Here is an 18,436-nt window from a genome sequence, read left to right as displayed (position 1 = left end):
CGCCTTCATCTGGATTTCCTCCTTCTCGCTGAGACCTGGATTTAATCTGCAGAGTTGTGCCCTCTAGTGGACCGTTTCTCAGAAACATCTCACTTTTGTTCCTTTTGCTTTTGGTTCTTTTATCAGGAAGATGTTTTTGGTGTTTCGCTGGCTTCTCGTTGCTTTTAGCTGCATATATTCTCATCTCATCCTCATCATCAGAGTCTTCCTCAGTATCATCCTGCAGGAGAACAGACCTGCAGCTGACCTTTGCCCCCCGCATCCCTTCAGGAGGTCTGAGGAGGAAGGACACTCACCGACAAAGGGTCACCTATTATTGAAACTGACCACCATGAACACAGAGTCAACAGAACAAAGACATTATTCTGTGTCCTCTCCATCATCTCTGTTCACTTCTTGTCTGACTTCCTGTCCAAATGTCCTCAGCCTGTGCACTTCCTGTTCAGACAGACCTCCTTTCCCTCTGCACTTCCTGTTTGACCTGGCTGACTCCATCAGCAGCTCTTTGTCTGGGAAATACTTCTCCACTTTCACACCTTTCACACGTTTTGGTTTCCACTTCATGTTGAACATCTGACTGAACTTCAAAACAAAGCAGCTGATTCAAGCCTTCAAAATAAAACATGAAGACCTTTTGTCTGAATTCAACATTCAGACATCAAACAGCAGCAGAAACAGCCTGTTTGGATGAACATCTTGTCTTCTTTGGAACATTTGGATGAAGTTAATGAAGGTTCAGCTGATTGATCGACTGAATTTTTGACCAAAGTTTTGCAGTTTTAAGATGAAATTTGACATTTTTCAAATCAAACTTGAAATAACGACCAAATGGACCAACTTGATGATTTAAATGCAGCTTGGTTCAATAATTCAGCAGCAACAAACGACTCAGTGATTTCAGCTGTGACTGAATGAAACCAGTTTCCAGTAAAGTTTGAATGAAACGGAACAAAAGTTCATCTGATTTCATGAATGTGATGAAAGAGGAAGAGACTCAGCGTGTGTTTGTGTGTTCAGGAGGCTGAAAGTGACGATGGAGCAAACAAAAAGTCAGAATTTAAGAAGAAAAAGTGACATATTTTAAACGTTTGGAGGACAGAGTCACACCACAATACACAACAACACAGAAACACACACAGAAACACACAGAGACTCAGTCAGTACGACGCTGCAGGAAAACGGTGAAAATGTCAAATATTTTGTGGGAAACATGGAGAGAAGGTTGAATTTTAGAGGAAGTTTCTGAATATTGAGCAGAGATTTTGCAGGAAAACCAGCGTTTGTTGGTGTGTTTCAGCTTCATCTCAGTCTGCGCTTTGGCTGTTTGTCACACTGTGGCCAAAAGTATGTGGACGGCCGAACTTTCACTCAGTGTGTGATTAACGTGACTGTGACACCGTGTTCATGACTGTGCTGCACATCAGCCTCCAGTCTTCTGCGCTCAGCCTTTGCAGCAGATGTTGAAGCTGCTGTTTGATCCCGATCGGACACCAGAGCATCACTGAGGTCCAACGCTGATGTCGGCGATCAGGTCTGGCTCACAGTCGGCGCTCCAGTTAATCCCAAAGGTGTCGGATGTGGTTCCAGTCACGGCTCTGTGAAGACCCGCTGAGTTCTTCTACACCAAAGTGGAAAAACCGTTTCTTTATGGACGACAGCATCAGAAACGTTTCTCCGTATCTTTCAGCTGAGTCCGGTCAGCAGTCCTGACCTGAAGAAAGACCATAAAACACTCACAGCAACATTCAGCTTTGACTGCAACAAGATCCACAACTGAAATCAACACACAGCTGAAGGTTCAAGTCAACAGTTTCCACACTTTAATGATCACAGCTTCCATCTTTAAAGGACTGGAAGTGGAAGAAGTTTACAAAGTAAATGAGGAATCTTTTCAATCGCTTTCAACAAAGTTCATTGATCAATTTATTCCAATAACCTGAAAGACTGATGTGACTGAGATCCTGCACAGACTCAACTGATCTGTTCAGCAGTGCTTGTCTAACAGGAGGAGACTGTCCCTCCTACAGAGGACACAGAGACACTGAGGAACCAGAACTGAACCAGAACCCAAAGGCAAAGCCAGGATAAAGAGGTTCAGTGAATGTGGTGTTGAAGGTGTGGAGGTGGATCAGTGAGTCAGAGGAGACTCTGTAGAAGGACAGAGTGCCAGCAGGACAGTCCACATACACTCCTACTCTGTGAGAGACAGAGGAGGAGGAGGAGGAGGAGGAGGAGGAGGAGGAGATGGATGTTATTCTGTCATTGTGACAGACAGAGTAAAAACCATCATCAGAGCAGTCCAGACTCCAGGACTGATCATTTCCTCCAAACAAACACTCTCTACTGTCTCTTTTCCTTCTGATTCTTCTGTAACTCACTGATACATCAACATCTCCTCTCCACTCGACCTCCCAGTAACAGCGACCAGTCAGACCAGTTTCACACAGCAGCTGAGGCCAGTAGTCAAACCTGTCTGGATGATCAGGATATGACTGATCCTCCTCCTCCACATGTGTCATCGTCCTGTTGTTGTCAGACAGTTTGATCCTTCTGTTCACTGTGTTTGTGTCCAGTTTGAGTTCACAGGAATCTGATGGAGAGAAGAAGAAGAAAACAGCTGCAGTTATTGATCGATCAGCTGTTGATTGATGGACAGTTTGATGATGACATCAGAGATGTGAATGAGTGATGTCACAGTTTGAAGATGGCTGAATGTGCTCTGCTTTGTTGTCATCAGTCAAATGAAAGACACACTTACACTTCCTCAGACCTGGTCTCGACCATCGGACTCCAGCAGGCTCCACCCTGAAAGGAGGAGGGGGGTCAGAGCAGCACCTCCTCTTTCAGCATGCAAACATGGACGTTACATCACTCTCACACACACAAACACAACATGTTGATGCGGCCTGCTTCTCCCTCTTCAGCTCTGCTCAGACACTGACAGCGACACTGATTCTCTCTCATCATTAAATCTGCCTTCATCAGCTCATTTCCTCATTTCAATCTGTTGCTGACTTCTATTCTGAGCTGCTTCACTCATTGATCGCTCTCTTGCTCTCCCACCTGTGATGATCAATAATCAGTCTGACTTTGTCTTCACTCAGCAAACCAGCAGAGCTTTAATCATTTATTGTTGGACACGCTTGTCCTCGTCATGTCCCATATGTGACCATGCTTCATGTCTTCATTACAAGTGTGAAAACTGTCAATGAATTCAATATCTGAGACGAGTCATCACGACTCTGTTGTGTGGAAATCTTTTCATGTCAAACTTCCTGAAGTTCAGCAGAACATGAAGAGCCACTTGACGGGCTCTATTTTCGACTCCGCGGCCGGCGCAAAGTCAGGTCCGCTGCGCCGATGGGGCGTGGCGGCGCAGACTTTGGCATTTTCGTGCGCTGTGCCGCCGACGCATCTCCTCCTCCTTCTCATCTCAGTCCCACCCAGCGGTGCAACTCGGAAAGAGGGAGGGGAGAAGGCGTGGAGTGGGTTTGACACAGCCGAGTCAAATCTTCACCAATCACAGCAGCTCCTCGCCTCACCTTTAAGAACGCCGCTGGCCAGGCGCATGGCAAGTTTCCAGGAGACTGACGTCACTCATATCTCCTGACATCCGTTGGTATATACTGTTTAGTTTTTCTCAGTAGATAGATAGATAGATAGATAGATAGATAGATAGATAGATAGATAGATAGATAGATAGATAGATAGATAGATATTCTGTTCTATATTTTGTTTATATATACATTCTCAATATAAATATTTTGTTTTTATATTTGCTTTTTATATATATAGTTCTCTCTCTTTTCTTTCTTTTCTAATTTTATTCTAATTCTATTCTTGTAAGGAGCACTGCAACAAAAACAATTTCCCCTCGGAGATAAATAAAGGATTTCTGATTCTGATTCTGATGTCTAAATATGAGGTCCTTAGATGGTAAATCCTCGGCCTCCTCCTCCTCCTCCTCCTCCTCCTCCTCCTCCTCCTCCTCCTCCTCCTCAAAGCAATGATGTACTCCATCTTTGTAGATAATGTTAAGCATTACTATGATTACATTTGTATTTGGAATGAAATGACGTGGGTAATAGCGGACAGCGATCATCACATGTTTTTTCATGTGTCTGTCTCTCTCTGTCTCTCAGCGCTCTGAGATAGATGCAGTATATCTGCTCTGTAGGATGCCACGGCTGTTTCTGGTTGGCACAGTGACGTTAACCGATTAGTTCGCATCCCTGTTTCACCTGTGTACATTCAGTCAGGGTGAATGACCATTACGCGTGCCGAACGCGCTTGTATGTGCTGACTCAGATAGTTGCATTGAATCGTGGCTGTTGCTAATTATTGATCGCAGTGTGCGTTCGATGACTGACCGAGCACTGCTGAAAACACTGTTAAAACCACGCTGCTGTCTTGTTGACAGTGTGATATATGCCGTCATCAATCACATTTTCAGTGGATAGCCGTTATCACCTAGCAGCCACCCATCCAGAGGGGTGTCCCCCCTGAAAAACTGTCGGGATGCTAGAATTCGCCACGATGAACGAGTCACATGCCGACTCGGGGAAAGTGGCATACACGTTTGTCACCAGGCAATTTGAGTCACAGTTCACCAGACATCCCTGTGTCACCTGTGTACATTCAGTCAGGTTGAGTGACCATTACGCGTGCCGAACGCGCTTTCGATGTGGTCAGATGAGATATGGATCAAAATATATAAATTTAGGTCTGACTGTATGCGCTGACTCAGATAGTTGCGTTGAACTACGGCTGTTGCTAATAATTGATCGCAGTGAAATGCCAGACACTGTGGAAACCTGCCTGTGAGGTGTTGGTGACGTGAGCGCACGACTCCGCCAGTTTACGAAAATCCACTTGCGCCGCACAGAGTTGACCAGGTCTGAGGTGGCGAGCTTTCAGCGCAATTTACGCCGCCGGCGCAGACCGAAATGGTCAAAAATTCTCCTTATGCTGACACCTCCCCCCTACTGCGCCATAACGCCCATCCTGGCGCACCTCTGTACGCCTCGGTTTACCAAAATACCAAGTGCGCCGTGCGCCTGCCTGCGCCGGTTGAAAATACTACTGCGCCGGTGGTCATCATCATGTTTGTTCCTGGAGATGTTCTCCTTGAGACCTCCAACACAATATGTCATTTTCATGTTCAACCAGTGTTTATGTTGTGAACAAAGGACAAAGGTTTCCTACTTGTCTGACTGTTCATGTCTCACTCACGTCCACCATCAAGCAAAAAGACAGACCACATGTTTCCAGCTCTTCCTCCTCTTTCACACTGACTGACTATGGCTGCAGCAGCCTCTTCATACCTGAGAGTGTCCAGTCTGCAGTGAGGATCCTCCAGTCCAGCAGACAGCAGCTTCACTCCTGAGTCTCCTGGATGATTGTAGCTCAGGTCCAGCTCTCTCAGATGGGAGGGGTTGGAGGTCAGAGCTGAGGCCAGAGAAGCACAGCCTTCCTCTGTGATCAGACAGCCTGACAGCCTGAAAACACACACAACAATACACATGGAAGATCATCTGAGGGTCCTGCTGTCTGTCCAATCATTGCTGTCAGAATGCAGAGATCTGATAGGCTGAGCAGCATCACGTGGGAGGAGTTACAACACATAATAATTCTCAACAGTTTCTGTCTTTCAGGTCAACTTCACACTCAACACTTCACTTCCTGAGGTCCTCAGCGACACCTTTGTGCTAATTAATCATGACTGAATCAGGAGTAAAGTGATGTCCACTAATCAAAGTCACATGACAACAAAACATAAATGAGGATTTCCATCTCAGCCAGACTTCATTCATAAAAGGTACATTGAGAGAAAACATCTGCCAATCAATGAATGTCTGAATGAATGGATGTGTGGACTTCTGTGGTTACGTCAACGCTTTGACAACAAACAGTAACTTGATCTGACCTGAGAGTTTCCAGTGCACAGTGTGGACTCTCCAGTCCAGCAGACAGCAGCTTCGCTCCTGAATCCTGCAGGTTGTTGTCACTCAGGTCCAGCTCTCTCAGACTGGAGGACTGGGATCTGAGGACTGAGGACAGAGCTTCACAGCTTCTCTCTAAGAGGTTACAGCTACTCAGTCTGAAGAACAAGAAGAAAAAGAACATTTATTTTAAAATGTTGAGTCTCTTCTCAGCATGTGTTCAAATCTTTGCTGTTCCATCATAAACGTGTTGTAAATGTTCATTCATTGTCTTCATGTCTGTAGCAACACAGTCATGTGTCCTCCATGAGGGGACAGTGTCAGACCTGAATCCACTTCCTGAGTGTCATATTTAAACCTGCTGGATGAAGTTTAAAGTTTCAGACTCTCGAATGTGCAGTTAGAAATAAACAGGAGGCTCTGAGAGTGACTGAGTGCTGAAACGAATGTATGAAGTGAATGATTGAAAGGATCAGCGGTTTTCTGCCAGCAGTCCTCTCTCGTCTTATGTGCAACAACAGTCTTGATTTTCCTCTTTTATTTTTTACATTCTCCAAAGCTCTCCATGATAACAACCTGTCCCTCTGGACTGAAGGACAGGGGACATGATTGGTCCTTTTTGTGGTGACAAAGATTCAAATGATGAAGCAAACGTCTCTTTTTATGGGAAAGTGCACAGAGCCTGATGAAGGAAACCTGAGTTCACAGAGGAAGTTGATAACCACCATTGTGATACCGTGACCTCTGCCTAGAGTTCATGTTTAGTTGAGGCAGCTCACACAAAGGAAGCCTGGCTTGGTCCAATTTGTTTTGTCCTTCATCCCACTGAGCTTCACATGAGACAGCCTCTGTGCTGGACTCAAACTGCTGACTCATAGTCTTTCAGGATTCATGTTTCCCATGACTCAGCATTCTGATCAGTAAATTCATCAGATTTAATGAGCCATGCTGCACTTTGTGAAACCTCACTGTAGAAAATATTCCTGCACAGATTTTAATTACAGATATGCAAAATATTTCTGCAGCGACAAAACTTTGTGACACATCTGCAAACTTGAATTTGAGGGGATTTTTAAATTCACACATTCAGACACGTGCACACATTTTTCGCACATTTTTCGCAATTTGCACAGAAAAGATGATCTACAACTGCAGGCTGGGAAATTATTTCTGATCATCATTTCACAAACTCAAAATGATCAATCTCAGTCAGAGATCTGAAAATAAAGAAACCAGACTGAAAGACTCAAATCCTGACATGAGAGAGACTGTTTAAACTAAATGAATCTCTAAATGTACAGAGCTAACTTCAATCTGTCAACACAAACAGGACTTCCTGAACGATTCGGTGTGATTTCGGTGTTTCCACAGTCAATATTTCGCAGACCCTTGCGAGTTTAAAACAGGGGTCCGTTCAGCCTCTCTAAGAAAATCTTTGTATTGGAGTCAATGAGGAGCAGAGACAGACGTGGCCGCACTTAGAGGCTGCTAATTCAAACTCTGTAATGTATCAGATTTTTTGAGCACACTGTGAGAGACAGAACAAACTTGTCTACAAACCTGGAAAAAATCATGCGTGTAGAGCGTAAATTGTGGCTGGGAGGAGTGTGGAAAGAGAAAAAATCAGGAGTAATTTTAGGCTTTCTCCCACTCTGGCAGTTGGTCTCCTCAACTCTAGCCTGGACATTCCGTGCAATACACACCCATTATAATCTCCAGCGGTCGCCATGGTGACGGGCCCCTTTGGGTCTGTGAGAGTCTGAGTTTTAAAACTTAAAACAACCGAAGCTCGGCGAAAAAAATGTCTCTGGAAAAAATATATTTCTATATATAAATTCTATATGCACAAGTCGAGAGAAAAATAGGAGCGCACTCACGATCTGACACCCCCCCACTGACAGGCCACTACGCAGGCGTTGTCAGGCTGGTATGGCCGTAAGCCACAAAGGCTGATGCGCTTTTTATACATGTGCCCTCGCTATGTACACTCTAAATTCTATTACTGGAACTCCAGTTGAGGTGGATGCACTTCACAGGTGAAATATGTTAATGGATGGAACTATATTACAAATCCTGACTGCTGCTTTTGTACTTTTAGGGAATAAAGAAGACCAAACCACATGTGAATTTGTCATTATTTGACTGTTTTAATCAAAAGTAGTTTCTGCTGTTTAGGTCCCTTACAGCCCTTCCATCCTGGACGTCTGCAGGGTGGATGGGATGGTCATCCTCAGGGTCATTAATTTGTACAACAGGGTGTTGCTCTCCTCTAATAGTTGCAATATTATGGAGAACAACACATGCCACAATGATGTCACATGCCCTCTCTGGGATGACCCTGAGCTAACACAGGCACTGGAACCTGGATTTGAGTATGCCTATGGCCATCTCAACCCAGGCTCTAGTCCTGCAGTGGGCCACATTAAAACGTTGTTGGGGCCCCGGCTCAGGGTCAGGGTAAGGGGTCAACAGAGTGGGCTGACATGGATAGCCTCAACCCCCCAGTATCAAGCACTCCTGTAATTATAGAGGACACATTTGAGTGTATTAAAAAGGGAGACAAAGAACATTTGTACAAGTTTTAGCTTCCTTACCTCGTGCAAATCTGTTGCTCAGACTACACTCCCAGTAGATCCAGGAGTCATGTACAGAGCTAGGCCACCTGGCTTCTACATTGTAATGATGTAAGCTGCATCACATATGATCTTCACAGTGCAGAGAATGACATGTGTTACAGTGTATTGTAATGTATACATTTTCATGTACAAAATTTTTAAGATGGTAGGTCATAAACCTGGACATTGATGCTCTGAAAGGATTTTCTATTCACATAGTGCCCTTTGTGTTCTGCAGGTGCTGTAATGGGAATTTGTGTCCCATCTATGCATCCTATCACATTTGGAAGCCCTGCAAAATACCAGCTAATTAAGCTACTGAACCCACTCTGAGGTCGCAGCAGAATGTATATCATAATTTAAGATAAAAGAATATATGATTTCTGCATCAGTCACCAGTCTCTACCATCATTGCTACCATCATAGGCGTTTCAGTGCGAGGTCACTTTCCTCACAGCTCTACACACTGTTGCCTTTCCGAAGTGCTCTGCATCCTCAATATTGTACAAAAAACTACCGTTTGCAAAAAGAAAAACGTAGCACTATGCGTAAAATTTGCTGTGATGTGAGCGCATGTCCGCGGTGTGTGAGGTTGGTGATGTATGGCCGGAGAATGTTATCCAGATAAATTATACCGTTTGATGAAAAGCGGTAGCGTTTGAACAGATATTCCTCTGGAAATGACGGGACACCTAAACTCGGTCGGAAGATTCTCTCGTGACGTAAAGCGTTTCGAATCAGTTGGGCTTCGATATCAATCGGTTTGGGAATGAACGGGCAATCCATGTCTAACAGCTTTCTTCATGTGGAGACAGGTAGAAACTCAGGGTTTCTTAAAGTAAACCTGCCAGCGAGCAGGTTATGTTCACAGAGTCTGTTACCATGGTGACTGACTCAGAGTTTCAGTTACCTCTCTTTCTGGAACAGAAAACTCAGAGTTTCCTTCATCTCAGGCTTAACTTACTCTGAGTTTTCACATAACCCACTTTCTGGAATACCCCCCGGGTCTGATGACGTTTGCACAGCTGTATTAGCTGTCAAAGGGACTGCAGCTGAACGCACATAGAAGCCTTTATTTAAGAACAATTTCTAAAAACACACAGTAGTCTTTAATTTTGTAATTTGCTTTAAATATGCGAATCATTTAAACTTTCTTTTAAATAATCTAATATATGTATGGGTTTGTGTTGTTTGACGATCACTCAAAAAATAAAAATAAAAGAAAGAAAAAAAGCTGCTCTGTGTGATGCCACAAGTATTCGTAGTTAAAGTCACCTTTATATCCTAAAGTGCCAGATATATCGAGCACAGACTGATGGTGCGTGATATTGCGTTTCATACGACACGCCCCTTAAATAATAGCCTACTTCCGCGTAGGCTACACCGGTGTATCCTCACTCTGATCTCCTTCAGAAGCCTCCTCTCTCCTCGCTCCTCGTCTCCTTCAGGTACATTTAAGCAATTGGAAGATCCTTCATCATGACGGAGGGGAAACGACTTCCGGGTCGACGAAGGAGCGAGGAGACGAGGAGGCACAATTCAATGTAATGAAAGGCACCCAGAGAATCCTCCAGAGCAGGCATGTCCAAACTATTCCACAAAGGGCCATGTGGCTGCAGGTTTTTCCCCCAACCAATCAAGAGGATGCAGTCTGACCAATCAGCTGTCTGCAGACTGAGATCAGCTGATGAAATGAGTCAAGTCTGGTGTGCTGCTGCTTGGTTGGAAAGAAAACCTTCAGCCACTCGGCCCTTTGTGCAATAGTTTGGACATGCCTGCTGTAGAGCCAGCTCCTGAGAGATTTATGAATGATAGAAATCAAGCAGCTGCACAAACAATAACACACATCGACAGCACATCCATGGCCTGAAAAGTGCGCCCCCTAATTCGGGGGCACTGAACACACCAGTCTTGCTCCCATGTCCCAAGTTCATTTCTTGGTGTGTGCTTCGTCCTTGAACCTTAACTGTTATTAGTGATCCAGTGCTTTTGCCCTGAACACAGCAGGGGCTTCGCCCAAGACGCGAAAAACGCACGAAAAAATCCCATAAGAAATGAATGGGACGAGCCGAAAAATGCAACAAAATCTCCCCTTTTTCAACGGACTACTGCTCCGGCATACTTTCACCTAGAGACTCCATTCCAACTTTAAAACGTAGACACAAGTCTTGTCTATTAGTGTATTAAATTTCGTTTTGATAGGTTGTATAGTTTTTGAGCAGTCGCCGTTCAATGACCGTGAGCGTTTTGGGAGAAATTGTGAGTTTATAATGGGTGTGTATTGCACGGAATGTTCACGCTAGAGTGGAGGGGATTAACTGCCAGAGTGGAGAGAAGCTCTGAAAATTGTCTGAAACTTTTTCTTTCCACGCTCCTCCAAAGCACAAATTTCGATCTACGCACGTGAAAATTTCCAGAGTTGTAGTGCTGCTTGCGCTAATTTTCATAATGTGCCTGGCTAAGAGATAGGACTTACGGTTTTTGATAAATGAGCCTCTGAGTGAGGAGAGTACCTCTGACCTCGCCCATAAGGTCCAATACAAATCAAAAACAGGAGAAACAGAAACCAACCATGTTTTTAACTGCTGTAAAATCCGCATTTCTGACCCCAGCAGAAAAAGAAAGTGATCAGTGTGTACAGCAAAGCCTTGTAGCTCTGATGGTGAAGAAATTTTGGCAATAGGGCTTTCAGTCTTCATGTGAGAAGCGTTTGTTTGAGGGATGCGCAGAGGCTAAATTCAGACGTTTCTGTCTCTGCTCCTCATTGCCTCCGATACAATGCATGTGTGTCTGCACCTGTGTCTGAGTGGGTGACATCATTGATCAGGCCACCTCAAGTTGCTGTGGCAACCTCAGCACTCCTCTCCCACACACACATATGTAGCTTCAGCTGCAGCTATGCAGTGGCTTGACAATGATCCACAGCCTGTTAGTGAGGTAATGAATGATGTTGCCCTGTTAGCATTAGCCACAATGCTAACATGCTAACATTGGCTAAAGTGATTGTTAAAGTCATTCTAATAATGGTTCAGATGTTTTTAACGTGTTATTTGACATGCTAATGTTAGCTTAGCATGCTAATGCTAATATGCTAACTTTGGTTAAAACGATTGTTTAAGGCATTCTAATGATGGTTCATATGTTTTTATAGTGTTATTTGACATGCTAATGTTAGCTTAGCATTAGCAGCTGTTCGTATTGTCCGGCGGTAGCCCCCATGGCCCTTTCAAAATTTCCCAGGGGGAAATTGTCTAGTTATTATTATTATTATTATTAGAATTTTTATTAGGAGATCAATGTCATTAAAAAGTAAATACTAAAAATAGGATCTGCACTACTGCAATATTGCACATTGTGCTTATTGTTTACATGTACTTGTCACCCAAAACTGCACACATTTTTCATGTAAATGTCTGTTTATGTTCTGCTTATTTATATTGTATTTTATTCCTGTCTGTATTTTTTGCTACTTTCTTCTATACATTTGTGAATATCTTTTGACAGGAAGAGACTTGAAACCAAGATGTTCCCACCTACCGTTCCAGAGATATGGCCAAAATAATGGCTTGTTTTGGGGGGTGGGGGGTCGCATCTTCGGAACCCCACCTCGCACGATGATGAGGTTGGTGAGGCCCCTATTATTATTATAATCATAATAATTAAAATAACGTTGGAAATGCAAACGACAGAGACGAGACAGATTTGACAGGTGAGGGGAGAAAACAAACAGAAAGAGGGGGGGTCTCTTTGTCTGTCACGGCACATACAGCTGCTTAATCCTGTGTGTTTGCCTGATTTCTATCATTCATAAATCTCTTAGGAGCTGGCTCCAGAGGACCGGCTGAGTCTGCCAAGCCTTATCATTTGTCTCCATCTAGTGGCCAACAGTGCAAACGACAGCCTCAGTCGCAAAAGCAGGATAGGCCAAAACGCTGAGCATCTGTCTGTCATTCTCTCTCTCTCTCTCTAACTGCACACAGAAAAATGAAAATGAAGGAATGAAAGAGCTGAAATTAAGTAATAAGATATTTTTTTGTGGTCCACCCTCCTCAGATAAGGAAATTAGTAGATAACACACTGTCAATCTGCTTGCATGTGAACGTGCAGGATAGCAGACCTCCACCTGCCCAGCAAGATCACGGGACTCTGCCGTTCACCTCAGGCGCACGAGGACATCGTTTGCATGAAACTGTGTCCAGGTAAGACTCATTATGGAAAAAGTACACATTTGAATAACACGCCTAAAACTCAGTGATAGTTTATGATCTGTTTGTAAAATCTACGGAGAAATATAACTGTTTTTGACAGTGTGGCAGTCGCTTTCGTCCCGAAGTGAGGACTCCGACGGGACGCTGCGGGGCTCGCCGAACCCCAGTCAAAAATCCACTAATTTAAAGTTATCTCGCTTTTTCTCCAAAATCTGCGTCGGTCCGCGTGTTTTCGATCTGGGAAAGTAATCAGTAGGCTCTGTTGAGTAATTCGGCTTAAAAAATGACCATGAGAAGGTTTTTAAAGTGTTTTTTCAGTGCTTCATCAATTGCTTATTAGATCAGGTGAATGGAACTCCGTTCGTCTGTGGCTCATCGAAGCTATGGCTTGTTGGGTGCTTCCTGACATTAACGGATCATTAATGTCGCGTCTTAGCTGACATATTTCTGTTCTGTATTTGTTTTATTTTGTATGGGGCAGCAATCTCTCCACACAATTGGCTGTTCAAGCTCAATTATAGGTAGGGTTGCCACCCGTCCCGTAAAATACGGAATCGTCCTTTAATTGAAAACGCGAGTTGTTCCGTATTTTCACAAATGTCCAATACACATGTCTGTCACACACACACACACACACACACACACACACACACACACACACACACACACACACACACACACACACACACACACACACACTAAATCTAAAATAATGAACAAAATAAAACACAGGAAATACTAAGGCCAGCAAAATTGTCGTGGCGGGATCTATGCAGGACCCCGGTCGTGTGTCTTTTTTTTTTTGTTTTTTAAATTAATTAAAATCTTTTCATTACAAAAGCAGTTATTATAATGTACATTGGTACAAACAATTGGACATCAGCCAGGGGGTAGGCTATTAGATAAATACAGAAAATAAAGAGCACAAGTGGTTTGTTTTCATAGCTTTCTTATTGTTAGAGTCACAAATACTTTCCATGTACTGTTCTGTTTCCTTTTGCAATGCAATAAAACAGGGGGTTGAGGGACTAAATTTGGCTTTGTGTATGTGATATTTACCAATATTATTATTAAGTTTATGACATACGGTTCTTTTTGTTTTTTACTTTTAACATCATGAACCCCAAAAAGTATATTGTTCCATTCCTAAAGGAAGTCTGAGTCAGTCTTCAGTGTGATGTAATGCAGTACTTCTGTCCAGCAGGTGGCAGTATAATGACAGTTCCAGAACAGGTGCAACATAGTTTCAGGCTCAGATCCACACAAAGAACAGTTCACACATACATCCCTCCCAAATCTCAGCAAATAGTGTTTGGCAGGATAGTATTTATGGATTCATTTGTAAGACACTTCTCTAACTTTGTTTGTCATCAAATATTTGTCTGGAAGATTCCATTTTTGGATCCAGTTCAATCCATGAACAATATTAGAGCAGTACTGAACAACATATGGGGTAGTAGTAACATCAGTTTGAAACAATGATCTGATGAGACCATTTTTTTTCTTAGTTTTGACAGAGAAACACATCCCCACTGATGTTAATGTAGGGTCTAAAGGAGGACAAACTGGTTTTCCAGAACCTCTTAAGAGCATCAGGATACCAGAAGGAATGGCATCCATTACAATTGCAAAGTCTTTGGGGGTAACAGGAATACCATATGTTTGGAAGAATTCTGTGTAATTCAGCAGATTTCCATTATCATTGAGTAGCTGGGTAACTAAAACTATGTTATTATTAAAGCAGCAATTAAAAAATAAAGAGTTGTTTTTATATTTGATATGTTGATTATTCCAAATGAAGCATCTGTGAGGCGAGAAGTTGTGTTTATAGATTAAGGACCATGCCAACAGCATTTGCTTGTGAAAGTTTGATAGAGTTATGGGAAGTTTGTCTATTTTAGAATTACATAATAGCACATATTCAAGGCCTCCAATGGCAGAAAAAATATATTTGGGTATAAAGTTCCAAGTGGATGTAGGATTATGTAAAAACTGCTTTATCCAGGTAACTTTAAAGGTATTGTTGAGGGTAGTAAAGTCAAGAAAGCTTAGACCAGCAGAGTCATAGGTGTTCATAACAACAGATTTTTTCACACAATGCGTCTTGTTCTTCCGTATCAAATTAAATAATAGCTTATCAATGGCACTGCAGATCTGTTTTTCACAGCCAGGGGAGCAGCGGCGTAAGTAAGACGAGACAACCCCTCTGCCTTTGTTAATAAAACTCTGCCTTTCAAAGACAAATCTCTTTGAAGCCATTGGTCCAGTTTTTTCCTCGTCTTGTCTATAATCATATTCAAATTTTCAGAACATCTGCCTGTCTGATTTTTAACAATGGTAATTCCAAGGTAAGAGAGTTTGTTTTTAATAGGAATATTGTAGATGGTGGAGTCATCGCAGTCTTTGAGAGGAAACAGCTCACATTTCTTCAGGTTTAAACAAAGTCCAGAAGCTGCAGGGAATAAATCTATTATATGGATAGCAATGGGAACCTCTCTCAGCCTGTCTCAGGATCCTGTCCAGGTACCAGTGGAACCTGCAGCATTAATTATTGCATTTAATTATTGGTCAGTCTTCAAGATAAAAATAGCAGCGTAGAAACTGAAAACTTAAGAGGGATGATGACACATGAATGAGGTTTTTAAAATGTTAGCTGCGCAGTTGCAGGTTAACAGCTGTGAAGGCAATACAAGTGCAACTGATTCATCCTCACAGCACTGCAAGATAAAAGCATACAATCTATCTAGATTAGTCACCATAAAGAAGAAGAAAGAAGAAGAAAAAAAAAGCACTGGGGGAAATCCTGTTGCCCACTCAGAGGAATGGAACATATAACACTGAATCCCAAAGAGTTGCTGACATGATACTCTTATATCACAAACATAAAAGTTATAAATACAAAGAACATCAGAGAACAAACTGCTGTGGCTCTTAAGGAAAGCCAAACCAAACTCTATTGGGCAAGTTCAAATAAAACATTGGAAGTTATGGTATCAGTTTTTTTTTTTTTTTAAAACACATTTTGTCTACCTCTAGTTGACATCGTTTATGGTCGGAACTACCGCGGTATCTGACTGTCTTTGAACCTCCGACTTTTGTTCTTGATTATTGAAAACATTGTCAGCAAATTGAAAAAGACTCTGAGGATACTGCTGTGGAGAAAAAAAAGATGGAAAAATCATTTAATACATGATACTAAGTTAATTTAGAAAAGAAAAAATTACTCATTGTATGCACAATCCTGCAATCCTGCTTTTGCAGCATACTGCACAATCCTCCTCTTTATGTGCATGCATCATAAAGTGTTCATTTAAGGCGGCAGCAGTGCAACAGCTGAGCGAGTGTGCTGCGCTGCTTCAAATAGACGTTAGGGTTCACTACTTCCTTTTCTCTCTTTCACAAACTCCTCATCATCATGCAGCTTTTCCCGGACGCTGCCCGGCGGGTCATAGGAATAACACCACTAGATCACTGGTTTGCAAAAACTACCAAACTACCAAACTCCAAGCCTCGCACTGAAGTTGGGTCACTCATTGCAAAAGATATGTGACATCGTACACTGCAGAGCTCTAATGGCAGAAGACAGTGAGCTGATAAAGTCAACCCAGACATTCAAAACGCTGTATACCACAAAGTGGTCTGAACTTGTCTCACACACAGCTTTGACCACCTTAAATGAGGCGCACTTTAACAAGCCTTCCACTCTGCCTTTCACAGAGGACGTTTAACGTCTTCACAAACATCTTGAAAAGACTGCAGATTTAGCATCTGAGAACTTGGGCAAGATGCCAAAACCAAAGTTTATGGTGAACTTTGCAAAGCAACTCTGGCAAAAATAGTACTATTCAACCGAAGACGTGGGGAAGAAGTTGCAAAAATGCACCTCCAAGGCTTCCTTGAGAGGGACACAACTGCCCTACATCAGGATATTGCAGTTGGCCTGACAAAGTTTGAACAACAACTATGCAAACATTTCAGTCGCGTGGAAATTAGGGGTAAAAGAGGGCGCAAAGTTGCTGTGCTTTTGTCACCGGACATGGTGGGTGCCTTAACACACCTCATAAGCAAAAGAATGTGGAGTTCCAGAAGCAAACAAATTCCTGTTTGCAAGACCTCATTGTTTGTCTCCTTACAGAGGACAGGACTGTCTGAGGATTTATGCAAATGAGTGTGGTGCTCAGAACCCTGAACTCCTCAGGTCCACGCAGTTACGCAAACATGTTGCAACTTTGTCACAGGTCCTGAACCTCAAAAACCACCAGTTGGACCAAGTTGCTGACTTCCTGGGCCATGATATTCACAGAGAATATTACAGGCTTCCGGAGGCTACAACCCAGTTGGCCAAAATATCAAAACTACTGCTTGTCATGGAGAAAGGGTCTCTTGCCAATCTTCAAGGCAAGACACTTGAAGAGATTGAAGTTGAAGGTAATGCTGTTAAAAGTTGTTGTTGTCTTTTGTAGGTTAGTGTCATGGTTAGGATTACAAGCATTGCTAACAGACACTGAAGTTACAGTTTTTCTCCATTGTTTTGGCTCATTTCTTGAAACAGAAATTACATTCTCAAAATAACATGGACAAACGTCCAAACTACTTGGCAATTGTTCACAACAGAATTGAATTTCTCATTCATTTCATCATATTGCAAATGTCTTAGTACATGTCTCAATGTTTCACTATATTTTTGTGATAAATGATTAAGTACAGGTAGCCTACAGTTAGCCTACATTTAGCACAATTTCCAAGTATTTCCAAGATCTTGTTGATCTAAACTGATTGTTGATTCTCAGTCTAATGCTTGTTCTCACCAAAACATGTCAGCATCATTTCATTGTATAAGTCATCACTTGCACAACAGTCTGTTCAATTGTCAAAATTAGTCGAGAAAATAATACCATGAATACCATATATGAATCTCTTGGAACATTTGATGAATTGATTACAGTAATTGACAGTCAGTTGAAACTAGAACTTACGAAGGAGGGTTTCACACTTCTCAGATGACCAATCAAACAGTATGTTTAGTTACCTGACAGGTGCTGTCCATGGTTGTGAATGCTGCCAAACATGCATATATAGAGCTTGACCAGGACCAGTACAATCCCCTTCAATCAGTGTAGGGGATGGTCGTAGGGGATGGTCGCGACATGCACGCCGTTTCTTTCCCCGTTGCATTGCAAGGGAGAATATACGCTGTGATGTGGACAAGAATCTGCGGCCAGACAGACAGCAGTGTGGCCAGGAGGGCGAGGACAGTGGCCAGGAGAGGGAGGATGGACAGCGAAACTTCAGCTTTATTTACAGCACTGTAGGCTACATATAATTTTCATTGTTTTTTGTTTATATTAGAGTATATTATGCTGTATACAGACTCTTTTTACTCTGATGTATGGAAGTTACTTGAAGTGTGTGAATAATAATGGTTACAATATCCTTGGAAGGATTTTTTCCAGTTTTATATACAATTGTATTCTGTTAGCTAGACAAAAAAACTAGTACAGTAATCATTATCAGTCTTAGCCCAGTCCGTGGCTATGAGGATTTAAAAGTGTGTTTAAATAATTTTATAGGGTACATACAGGATAAGTGTCCTGACTCTCAACGGCCTTTAATTTCACACTTGAATTGCTAAATCAAAGTTGTGAAAATTAAAGCATCTACAGTTCTTGGA

At 42.5% G+C, this 18,436-nt stretch overlaps 1 protein-coding gene across 1 annotated transcript in view; it reads right to left on the bottom strand.

Moving 5' to 3' along the window:
* Positions 1-1,799: 1,799 nt before the first annotated feature.
* Positions 1,800-18,436, bottom strand: part of LOC139328098 (NLR family CARD domain-containing protein 3-like) — a 387,375-nt gene continuing 370,738 nt past the window's right edge. The window contains exons 6-9 of the mRNA XM_070958194.1: positions 5,927-6,100; positions 5,325-5,498; positions 2,759-2,805; positions 1,800-2,590 (exon numbers count right to left, since the gene is read on the bottom strand). Of these exons, the coding sequence (XP_070814295.1) occupies positions 2,022-2,590; positions 2,759-2,805; positions 5,325-5,498; positions 5,927-6,100 (964 nt within the window). The 3' untranslated portion in view covers positions 1,800-2,021. The remainder of the gene's footprint in view (positions 2,591-2,758; positions 2,806-5,324; positions 5,499-5,926; positions 6,101-18,436) is intronic.

Source organism: Chaetodon trifascialis, assembly GCF_039877785.1.
Source record: "Chaetodon trifascialis isolate fChaTrf1 chromosome 24 unlocalized genomic scaffold, fChaTrf1.hap1 SUPER_24_unloc_1, whole genome shotgun sequence".
Classification (NCBI taxonomy): Eukaryota; Metazoa; Chordata; class Actinopteri; order Chaetodontiformes; family Chaetodontidae; genus Chaetodon; species Chaetodon trifascialis.
Note: the sequence above shows the minus strand (reverse complement) of the source record. Positions and strands in the feature narration are given on the sequence as shown.